Source organism: Homarus americanus, unplaced genomic scaffold (assembly GCF_018991925.1).
Source record: "Homarus americanus isolate GMGI-L3 unplaced genomic scaffold, GMGI_Hamer_2.0 scaffold52687, whole genome shotgun sequence".
Classification (NCBI taxonomy): Eukaryota; Metazoa; Arthropoda; class Malacostraca; order Decapoda; family Nephropidae; genus Homarus; species Homarus americanus.
This window is the reverse complement of record NW_024734362.1, coordinates 1,045,001-1,057,085: the sequence shown is the minus strand read 5'-3', so window position 1 is coordinate 1,057,085 and position 12,085 is coordinate 1,045,001. Positions and strand designations below refer to the sequence as shown.

The 12,085-nt window shown below is 49.9% G+C and overlaps 1 protein-coding gene across 1 annotated transcript in view; it reads left to right on the top strand.

The window, feature by feature from the left end:
• The window catches only part of LOC121870218 (inhibitory POU protein-like), a 141,489-nt gene that overhangs the window by 37,462 nt on the left and 91,942 nt on the right, over nucleotides 1-12,085 (top strand). Inside the window, exon 2 of the mRNA XM_042371993.1 lies at nucleotides 8,647-8,727. Within this exon, the coding sequence (XP_042227927.1) occupies nucleotides 8,647-8,727 (81 nt within the window). The remainder of the gene's footprint in view (nucleotides 1-8,646; nucleotides 8,728-12,085) is intronic.

Sequence of the window (12,085 nt, the reverse complement as noted above, 5' to 3'; positions counted from 1 at the left end):
ATAATGACATTTTTCCGAGAGCCAGCCAATCAAGTGAGGCTTTTTCCTGCCCTCCAAATAGTTTGATTCAACAAGGCGTAATTACCAAACATAATTACCTGTTTATGACGTATTTATGTAGTGTTGATTAATGTTTATATCACTATTTAGGAACAGGTGAGATGACTAGTTTGGATGGTCTACTATTACTACTATTACTATTACTACTACGACTATTTTTTTTTTTCAAATGTGTGGCCTCCAGCCTCCCCCAATAGCCACACCTTCGCCGCCATTTTATTACCTTAATATTAGATATCCTACTACTACTACTACTACTACTACTACTACTACTACTACTACTACTACTACTACTACTACTACTACAACAACAACAGGGATTTACAAGAACAAAAATAATAATAATAATAATAATAATAAAAGCTTTGAAATTATTTGCTACGTTTTTTTGAACTTCGTCTTTGATGTTGATACGTTTTTCAGATACGTTTATTGAGGTACGTTTATTTAAGTACATTTTAAGGTAGATTTTATTTTTAGGTACGGTTTTAGGTACATTTTTAGGTACGTCTCTTATGTTTGGCCTGGAGGTTTGGTTCTTTTTAAAACATTGGTTGACTTTAAACAATGGTTCATTCTATACTTTCGGGGTTGAATGAAGCTGTATTGCTGATTCGAAGCTGACTTGTTCCAAAGTTTAGACTGACCCGCTGCTCTCTTCTTGTTTGATCGATTCCATCTTTCTTTCTATAGTGGAGGAGGTGGTGTGGTGAGAGAGAGAGAGAGAGAGAGAGAGAGAGAGAGAGAAGAAGAAGAAGAGAGGAGAGAATTTAAATCCTTCCTCCTCACAACTCTCTCCTCTTCGTTTGTTTCTTTTTTAGGATTTCAGTTCTCTCTCCCAAGTTTTCCTTCTCATCTCTCTCCCCACTCCCTAGGTTCACCTCACCCTCTCCTTTCCTCGTCTCCTCTGTGGGCCCTCTCCTCCCAGCACCTGCAGATCAATCTCCTATTTCTTTCCCTTCACCTCTTACCTCTCATTTTGCTTCTTATCACTCTCTGTCCCCTTCCCTCTGCCTCCCTCCATCCCTCCCTTCTCACCTCCTTCATCCTAGCCCTCTCCTCACCCCCATCCTCCTCCCTCACCCCCACTATTCTCCCTCCCCTCACCCCCCACCATTCTCCCTCTCCCTCACCCCCACCATCCTCCCTCTGCCCCCACTATTCTCCACTATCCTCCTCTCCCACTATCCTCCTCCTCACCCACCATCCTCCTCCTCCTCACCCCCACTATCCTCCCTCTCCTCACCCCCACTATCTCCCACCTCACCCCCACTATTCTCCTCACCCCCCACTATCCTCTCCCCACCCCCACCATCCTCCTCTCACCCCACCATCCTCCCTCACCATCCCTCCCTCCCCACCCCACTATCCTCCCTCACCACCCCCACTCACATCCTCCTCTCCCCCCACCATCCTCCTCCTCACCCCCACTCATCCCCCTCCCTCCCTCACCCCACTATCCTCCCACCTCCACTATCCTCCTCTCCTCACCCCCCACTATCCTCCTCCTCACCCACTATCCTCCCTCTCCCTCACCCCCACTATCCTCCCTCACCATCCTCCTCCTCACCCCCCCCACCATCCCTCCCTCTCACCCCCACTATCCTCCCTCCCTCACCCCCACTGTCCCTCCTCCTCACCCCCCACCATCCTCCTCTCCTCACCCCCCACTATCCTCCCTCTCCCTCACCCCCACCATCCTCCCTCCCTCACCCCCACTATCCTCCTCTCCTCACCCCCACTATTCCTCCTCCCCCCACTCTTCTTAACACTCGTTTTCCTTCTTTTCCTCCCATTATCCCTCCTTGTCCACCCATTCTCGCTGTATCTCCTTTGTTTCCTCCCTCCTTTCTTCCTTCTTGTCTCGCTTTCTATCTTTACCCACCCTCTTCCTCCTCCTTTCTTCCCCATCCTCGTCCCTCCTCCTCCTCCTCCTCCTCCTCCTCCTCCTCCTCCTCCTCCTCCTCCTCCTCCTCCTTCCTTCCTCCTCCTCCTCCCTCCTCCGCCCAGGTCCCTTTAACATGTCAGCCTCCACCTATCTCTTCCCTCACCCATAAATCTTCTTACAGTTTTATTTTAACCATCTTCAGTATATGGCCGTGTGTCATTAGCTAGCTGGCTTTCTTTCTCATTATTTAACTAGTCATCTAGTTCTCTATTCAGCTGGCTCCCTTTCTACCATTATTTAGCTGGCTGTGTGGTTCTCTCACTAGCTGGCTTTTTCAATACCTAGCTGGCTCTTTCTCTCTACCTAGCTGGCTCTCTCACTACCTAACTGGCTCTCTCACTGGCTGGCTGGCTGGGAGTGTGTCGTCCCCTGGGTAATACCATCGGAAATTAACCTACACTAATCACTCGGGTTTAGATCTGGTCGACTATTATCCACATTTTAGCGGAGATTAGCGAGTGTGATGAGTGAGTGATGCATTATGGTGGCAGCGGATTTGTTTTTTTTTTTCGTATCGTCTGGTCTCTTTCTGTCTTTCTGTCTGTCTCTGTCTGTGATGAGGAGTGATACATTATGGTGGCAGCGGGATCTGTTTTGTTTTTTTCGTATCATGTCCGTCTCTTCTGTCTTTCTGTCTGTCTCTGTCTGTGATGAGTGAGTGATGCATTATGGTGGCAGCGGGATCTGTTTTTTTTTTTTCGTATCGTGTCCGCCTCTTTCTGTCTTTGAGTCTGTGTCTTTCTGTCTGTCTCTGTCTGTGATGAGTGAGTGATGCATTATAGTGGGATGAGAGAATATGGCTCTCTCACCAGGTTGATGGCAACACGTGTAATTTTAATCTCTATTAATATATTTTAATACTTTTTTATTTATTTACTTTTTATATTTTTCACTTACATAGGTCAAACAAGTAATGATTTTTTATGTAGTGTTTTCTATATATTTTTTTTATCTTATTTACAGCCTTTCGATACAAAGTTTATATACAAAATTTATATATATTCCAATTTATGCTTTTTACTCCTCAATGGACTGAAAATATTGAAGTATATATAGTTTTTTGTAATGTACTTTTCTTTTCAGGAAAGGAAATGTGATTGCTAGGTTTCTCACAATATTATTACTTTTGTGTACCGTAATGGCGCCCTTAGTGGTGTCATAGAGGTGTAAGGTGATTAGCAGTCGTTCTAATCATCTTACTAATCAAGAAAAGCTTAAACGATTCTCAGAGGTGAAGTTTACAATCACTTACCAATCGCAGACGGCATAAAAGACTCTCTCATATAGTGAATCTAGCCAGGAGAGGGAGTGAGGGCGGGGACACCCACTTTCTCCCACGCTGTGAACCTTAAAAAATGGGTGTGTATGTGGGGTAGGGGGTGATGGGGTTCTAGCACCTTATACTCCCACTCATGTAGTAGGCGCAGCAGAGGAGAAGAAGAAAGGAGGAGGAGGAAGAGAAGGAGGAAGAGGTGGTAGTAGTAGTCGTAGTAGGAGGAGGAGGATGGGAAGGGGCGGAGCAAGTACACCAAGACTCCCATCTCCACAGGGAATAGAGGATGATGGGGGTTAGCATAGTTGTTGAGTGAAGGGCTTATCCCATCCTCCTCCTCACTTCTCCCTCCCTCCCTCATTCCTTCTCTCCCCACCCTCCTCCTCATTCCTTCCCTCCCCACTCCCTCCCTCCCCTCCCTCTTCCTTCCTTCCTTCCTTCCTTCCTTCCTTCCTTCCTTCCTTCCTTCTTTTCCAGGCAAGCCACCACCAGGAGGAGAGGGTGAGGAAGGAGGATGAAGGAAGGAGTTGGTGAAGGGGATGGAGGATGAGGTTTAGGGAAGCAGGGTGAGGGTGGAGGGGTGGAGGTGTAGAGGGAGGGTGGAGGGGAGGGTATAGGGGTGGAGGGGTGGAGGGTGGGGTGGAGGGTGGAGGGCAGGAGAGAGTGGAGGTGGGAGGATGGAGGGTGGAGGTGTGGAGGGTATAGGGTGGAGGGTGGAGGGGGAGGTATAGGGGTGAGGGTGTAGGGGTGGAGGATGGAGGGGTATAGGGGTGGAGGGTGGTAGGGGTGGAGGATGGAGGTATAGGGTGGAGGGTATAGGGGTAGGGGTGGAGGTATAGGGATGGAGGAATAGGGTGGAGGGTATAGTGAGGGTATAGGGTGGAGGATATAGGGAGGGAGGGTATAGGGTGGAGGTAGGGTGGAGGGTAGGGGTGCAGGTGGAGGTGTTAGGGTGGAGGATATAGTGAGGGTATAGGTGGGAGGTATAGGGTGGAGGGTATAGGGGTGGAGGAGATAGGGTGGAGGGTATAGGGTGAGGGTATAGGGGGTGGAGGTGGAGGGTATAGGGTGGAGGGTAGGGTGGGTAGGGTGGAGGGTAGAGGGTATAGGTGGAGGGTGAGGTAAAAGAGAATATAAAGCCAAGAACCAGACATACTGACAGACAGACTGACAGTACAGACAGACAGACAGACAGATAGTACAGAGGGAGAAACCATCAACCATTTCCAGCAATAAGATAACGTAAGCAGAGGTGGTACAGGTAAGAGGATTTGGGGCAGGTCGGTCTGGGAGGAGGAGAGTGATGGCCGCTAGTTTGGCCTCCTCTTTCATTGTAGTGCTATGGTGAGGGTGATGGAGGGGGGTGGGGTGGGGTGATGGAGGGTGATGGAGGGGTGTGATGGCCTAGTTTTGGCCTCATTGTAGTGCTTTATGGTGGGTGATGGAGGGGTGGGGTGATGGAGGGGGACGGGTGGGGTGGGAGGTGGTGACGTTGTTTGGCTTCTTTCATTGTAGTGCTTTATGGTGAGGTGATGGAGGGGATGGGGGTGATGAGGGGTGTGGTGGACGCTGTTTTGGCCTCTTTCATTGTAGTGCTTTATGGTGGGTGATGGAGGGGGGGATGGAGGGATGGAGGGGTGTTGGACGCTGTTTTGGCCTCTTTCATTGTAGTGTTTATGGTGAGGTGATGGAGGGGATGGGGTGATGGAGGGGTGGGGAGGGGTGATGGAGGGTGTGGTGGACGCTAGTTTTGGCCTCTTTCATTGTAGTGCTTTATGGTGAGGTGATGGAGGGGATGGGGTGATGGAGGGGTGTTGGACGCTAGTTTTGGCCTTTCATTGTAGTGCTTTATGGTGAGGGTGATGGAGGGGGTGGGGATGGAGGGGTGGGAGGGTGATGGAGGTGTGGTGGACGCTAGTTTTGGCCTCTTCATTGTAGTGCTTTATGGTGAGGTGATGGAGGGGGGGGGGTGATGGAGGGGTGGGGAGGGGGTGATGGAGGGGTGGGGACGCTAGTTTTGGCTCTTTCATTGTAGTGCTTTATGGTGAGGTGATGGAGGGGATGGGTGGGTGGGGAGGGTGATGGAGGGTGTGGTGGACGCTAGTTTTGGCCTCTTTCATTGTAGTGTTTTATGGTGGGGTGATGGAGGGGGGATGGGGTGGGGTGATGGAGGGTGTGGTGGACGCTAGTTTTGGCCTCTTTCATTGTAGTGTTTATGGTGGGAGGTGATGGAGAGTGGGGGAGGGGGATGGAGGACGAGGAGGGTGATGGCGGAAAAGGGGGATGTGAAGCCTCCCATCCCCACCACCATCCCAACTCACCTCCCTCACCTCTCCCCCCACCTGCCCCTACCCCCTCCACCAGATTAGGAACCACAACTAATAATCAATTAGGGAAGAGTGTAAAAATTATGGAGCTCAGAGGATCATGGGTAATAGAGGAAGGCGTAAGTCCATTGTTTTTCCGCCTCACTCACTAACTACCCTCCTGCCCCTCCGCCCCCCCCGTCAGGCAGGTCCTCTCGTCACCCCCCTGTGTCTCACCCTATTATCTCTCTCTTCTCTTTTCGCTATCTCCCTCCTTCCTATCCTTCATTCTTCCTCTCCTTCTTTCCTCCTCTCCTCCCCTCTATCCTCTCTCTCCCTCTTATTAATCGTTGGTGACCGGATCATCCATAAGGGTGTCCGGTTATCGACGGCTACAACTGTCTACATCGTGAAGGTTCGATGTTGTGTTAGATTGGTTCTGGAGGTCTGGTGATGGGAGGAAATGGAGGAGGAGGTGTGCTGGAGGAGGAGCTGTGTTGGAGGAGGAGGTGTGCTGGAGGAGGAGGTGCTGGAGGAGGAGGTGTGGTGGAGGAGGAGGTGTGGAGGAGTTGTGGAGGAGGAGGTGTGCTGGAGGAGTAGGGTGCTGGAGGAGTAGGTGTGCTGAGGAGGAGGTGTAGTGGAAGGAGGTGGGGGAGGAGGATGGAGGAGGAGGTGTTGGAGGAGGAGGTGTGTTGGAGGAGGGGAGGTGCTGGAGGAGGAGGTGCTGGAGGAGGATTGCTGGAGGAGGAGGTGTAGGGAGGAGGAGGTGTGGTGGAGGAGGAGCTGTGTTGAAGAGGGAGGTGCTGGAGGAGGAGGTGTGCTGGGGGAGATGTGCTGGAGGAGGATGTGTTGAAGGAAGAGGTGTAGTGGAGGAGAGGTAGAAGGAGGAGGTTTAGGTGAAGGAGGAGGTGGTGAGGAGGTGCTGGAGGAGGAAGTGTGGTGGAGGAACACGTGAAGTGGTGGGGGGTCACTATTCAAGAGATAAACAAGACTTTATAAATGCCTCTCGCTGTCGTATATATAACACATTAATATAACACTTATAATCTCTCTACACCTTTATAATACAATAAATAAGATTAACTATCTAATTTATCAAGGGAAAATAGTGTGTGTGTGTGTGTGTGTGTGTGTGTGTGTGTGTGTGTGTGTGTGTGTGTGTGTGTGTTGTCTTCAGCCATTTAAGTTTTTCATAAAGAGTTAAAATTTCTGTTCACCTGGAAATTAAACATCACAGTCTATTTCACCTGATGATTAAAGCCCCTAATGCTTACCTAACCTAACCTAACCTAACCTAACCTAACCTAACCTAACCTAACCTAACCTATCCCCCCCCACCCCAGGTAGCATGAAGGTGTTTGTTTAATCATCAGGTAAAATAAGCTCTGAATCTTTACGTAATATCTGTTACCTTTATTAGTCATAAGATGTTTGTAGATTATTAGTAAGTAAAGACATTATTGTTGTTCTTGTAATTAAAAACATTTACAGGATCTCCACTACTACTATGTCCCTTACCGCTGTTGTTACTTTCGCTGGCTGGACACTCTCTGGTGGCTCTGTAACTCCCGAGTGACGGTCACTGTCTCGTTACTCCCTCAGCATAGTAATACCTTCTCTCCCTTAGGTACAGCTACTTGGTAACTCATTCTTGAGAGTAAGTTGTTAGCTCTGATGGGTGGCTGGTAGCTCTGATGGGTGGCTGGTAGCTCTGATGGGTGTCTGGTAGCTCTGATGGGTGGCTGGTAGCTCTGATGGGTGGCTGGTAGCTCTGATGGGTGGGTCTGATGGGTGGCTGATACTCTGATGGGTGGCTGGTAGCTCTGATGGGTGGCTGGTAGCTCTGATGGGTGGCTGGTAGCTCTGATGGGTGGCTGGTAGCTCTGATGGGTGGCTGGTACCTGATGGGTGTCTGGTAGCTCTGATGGGTGGCTGATAGTCTGATGGGTGGCTATAGCTCTGATGGGTGGCTGGTAGCTCTGATGGGTGTCTGGTAGCTCTGATGGGGTCTGGTAGCTCTGATGGGTGGCTGGTAGCTCGATGGGTGGCTGGTAGCTCTGATGGGTTTGCTTTGATCTGATGGGTGCTGTAGTTTGATGGGTGGCTGGTAGCTCTGATGGTGGCTGGTGGTTCTGGTGGCTGGTAGTCTGATGGGTGGCTGGTAGCTCTGATGGGTGGCTGGTAGCTCTGATGGGTGTCTGTAGCTCTGATGGTGGCTGATAGCCTGATGGGTGGCTGGTAGCTCGATGGGTGGCTGGTAGCTCTGATGGGTGGCTGGTAGCTCTGATGGGTGGCTGGTAGCTCTGATGGGTGGCAGGCCTGATGGTTTGCTTGTGGCTCTGATGGGTGGCTGATAGCTCTGATGGGTGGCTGGTAGCTCTGATGGGTGGCTGGTTCTGATGGGTGGCTGGTGCTCTGATGGTTTGCTTTGGCTCTGATTGGCTGGTACTCTGATGGGTGTCTGGTAATCTGATGGGTGTCTGGTAGCTCTGATGGGTGTCTGTAGCTCTGATGGGTGTCTGGTAGCTCTGATGGGTGTCTGGTAGTCTGATGGTGGCTGATACTCTGATGGTGGCTGGTAGCTCTGATGGGTGGTGGTAGCTCTGATGGGTGGCTGGTAGCTCTGATGGTGGCTGGTAGCTCTGATGGTGGCTGGTAGCTCTGATGGTTGCTTGTGGCTCTGATGGGTGGCTGATAGCTCTGATGGGTGGCTGGTAGCTCTGATGGGTGCTGGTAGCCTGATGGGTGGCTGGTAGCTCTGATGGGTGGCTGGTAGCTCTGATGGGTGGCTGGTAGCTCTGATGGGTGGCTGGTAGCTCTGATGGGTTTGCTTGTGGCTCCTGATAATGGCTTTGTAGCTCTGGAGGCAACTGATGGCTTCAAAGAGTGGCTTGGCAGCTCTTGAGTGGGTGGGACGGGATTTTCTGCCACATCTGTCTTAAGAACTGTTGTGGGGGTTGGCTCCTTGAAGCGGCTTATAGTATAGGTGAGCTGCTGAAGGCGGCCCAGGTGGTGGTGCTGCCGGCGACGACTAACCCTGGTGTGTCTCCCTCCTACAGTTCTCCTCGGTCCTCCTGCCGTACCAGAAGGGGGTCTACACAAACTCCTTCCACGACTCACATCCGCGTTCCCTCCACGAGGTTAGTACCGCTTCCTTCCAGCTTTCCTTCCTTCCTTCAGGGACACCGTGAGCATCTTCATAGCTTTATATATTAGACGTAGCTGTAGGGATTTTAGCTTTACATGTGGCGGAAAGGGTGGTTATGATAGCGGAGATGATCTGTCTAGAGTCTTCCTCTGTCAGCCAGCCACTGCCGTCAGCGATAAATGTGTGTGTGTGGGCGGCGACTTGGTGTTGTCAGCCCCGCCCGCTACTGTCAGCCACCGCACTGGACTTGTCTTCGTGATCAAGATATTAGCTAACATGATCGTCACAACCACCACCACCACAACCACTAATACTACCACAACCACAACGACTATCACAACCAACTTCTACTACCACCATTACTATTATACCATAACCAATTCCTACTACTACCACAACCACAACTACCTCCACTCCTACCACCCCTCCTACTCTAAGAACCATCACCACTACCACCAACACATCCACCAAAACTTCCTCCTTGCATCTAAATCTGAACATCCAGAGAAAACATCTCCTTCCACATATCTTTCCAGGGGTTTTGGGACTGGAATTTGGAAGCTGGAAGTGTCGAGAGAGAGAGAGAGAGAGAGAGAGAGAGAGAGAGAGAGACCCTGGGTTTATCTTGCCCTGGTTTTTTACGAGATGTTTCAGGTTTTAGGGGGATTGAGGGAGAGGGGCAGGGGAAGGAGGGGCAGGTTTGTTGTGGAGTAGGAGGTCCTTCGAGTCCTGGTTGTGAGGGACTTCATAGGATGAGGATCCCTTGGGATGAAGGAGGGGGCGAAGGCGCTGTTACTTGGAGGTGCTGATGACCGTAGACACCTGTGTGTGTGTGTGTGTGTGTGTGTGTGTGTGTGTGTGTGTGTGTGTGTGTGTGTGTGTGTGTGTGTGTGTGTAAAATATAATAATAATAATAATAGTAACAAGCTAAACCATTGTAACACTCTCCCATCCCCAACCCCACCCCTCATGTTCCCTCCTCCCTCTCCCGTCTCCCCTCCCCACTGCCCGCCCTCCCGTCTCTCACACCACACCTTATCCTCCCATCCTCATCATCCTCCCCACCTAACCCCCATCTGATCTCAACCTCCTCCTCCACCCCCACCCCTCTTAGCCCCTCCTCACGCCAGCACGTCAACTTTCAGTCACCAGATAAAATGAAAATCTACCCAATTTACACACAAAAACTTGAAGCGAGTTAGACGGTGGGCGTGAGCAGTGTTCAGCTGACCCGCCCGTGCCAGGGCTTATAAATAATGGATGTGTCACTTGTGAGGTGTGTCGAGGAGGCGGCCACACCACACGAACACCGCCACGACAGCTCCTCAGGTGTTGGGGGGGGCTGAAGGTATGGGTGGTGGGAGGGGTGTTTGTTGGGTTAGTGGTAGGAGGGTGGGTTTGTGGGTGGGGAGGGTGTTTGTGGGTGGGTTGGTGAGTAGGAGGGTGGTTTGTGGGTGTGGGTAGGAGGGTGAAGGAAGGTCTTTATGGATGGGTAGGGTGGAGGGAACATACACTCTCTCTCTCTATAAACAATCTCACCAACTCGATAAATAAAACTTCATCCTCTCTCTGTGTTTTTGTTTATGATTTATTAATACGATCAGACGCCCAACTTTGGACCAAACTTTCTATTGTAATTCTTCCACACCGGGTATCGTAACTTGCTTATTGTTAGGTGTTGGAACAAGTAGTTATGGCTTGTTAATGGAGTCGGTGTTGGCTAAACTATTCGTGTTATTGGGGATTTGTGATTAGGAGTTTTATGGGGAGGGGGGTGTTGGGGATTAGTTGGTGGGGGGAGGTGGTGTGGGAGTAGAGGGGTATGGTGGTGGTGGGGGGAGGGAGGGGGAGGGATGTGGTGGTGGGAGGGGGAAGGTGGGGAGTAGGGGGGTGGGAGGTGGGAGGGGAAGGTGGTGGGGAGTAGGGTGGAGGGGTATGGTGGTGGTGGGGGAGGTGGGGAGTGGTGGGGGGGTGTGGGGGGGGAGGTGTGTGGGGAGTGGGTGGGGGTGTGTGGGTGGGTGGGAGGGGTGGTGTGGGAGGGGTGGGGAGGGGGTGGTGGTGGGGGAGGTGGTGTGGGAGTGGGTGGGGGTATGTGGTGGTGGTGGTGGGAGGAGGTGGTGTGTGGAGTAGGGAGGGGTATGTGGTGGTGGAGGGGGAAGGTGGTGTGGGAGTAGGTGAGGGGTATGGTGGAAGGGGCTGGTAGGGGTGGGGTGGGGTGGGGTTAGAAAGTTGTGCTTGGGGTCACAAGTTGGGTGATTATGTTAAATGTGTTGTTTATTGTGGTGATTTAATGATTGAGTGCGGTGATTTAAGCTCTTGAGTGCGGTGATTTAGCCCTTGAGTACGGTGATTTAACCTCTTGAGTGCAGTGATTTAACCCTGAATACGGTGATTTAACCTCTTGAGTCCGGTGATTTAACCTCTTGAATGCGGTGATTTAACCTCTTGAGTTCGGTGATTTAACCCTTGAGTTCGGTGATAACTGGTACGATTAACCCCTTGAGTACGGTGATTTAACCCATTGAATACAGTGATTTAACCTCTTGAGTTCGGTGATTTAACCCCTTGAATACGGTGATTTAACCTCTTGAGTACGGTGATTTAACCCCATGAGTACGGTGATTTAACCCATTGAATACAGTGATTTAACCTCTTGAGTACGGTGATTTAACCTTGAATACAGTGATTTAACCTCTTGAGTACGGTGATTTAATCTATTGAGTAAGGGGATTTAAGCTCTTGAGTGCAGTGATTTAACCCCTTGAGTACAATAATTTCACCTCTTGAGTACGAAAACAGAACAATAAATATCACTTATCAAACAAGAAGAACAACGAACGACAAACAAAAACAAACAACAAAACAAAAAATAAAACAACAAACAAAAACTAAACAAGAGACAAAATAAAACAAAAAAAATAAACAAGAGACAAAAATAAACAAAACAAAAAATAAACAACAAACAAAAATAAACAACAAACAAAAATAAACAAGAGACAAAAATAAACAACAAACAAAAATAAACAAGAAAAAAATAAACAACAAACAAAAATAAACAAAACAAAAGAAAAACACAAACATTTATATCATGTCGGGGGTAAATAATATGAGTCAGTATTCACATAATGCATAATCCGTATCTGGCTGACGAACGCATTACAGAAACCCACACCGGATTAAGGATTGAAAACGTTAGCCCGGGTTTGATAACGTCAGTGGCCGGGGCCGGTAATGCCCCCTCCCTCCCCCGGATTATTGAGACAGCATGTGACGGTGACGATTATCTGAGAGAGAGAGAGACAGAGAGAGGGGCGAAGAGAGAGAAGTGGAACGGGAAGATAATTCGATAC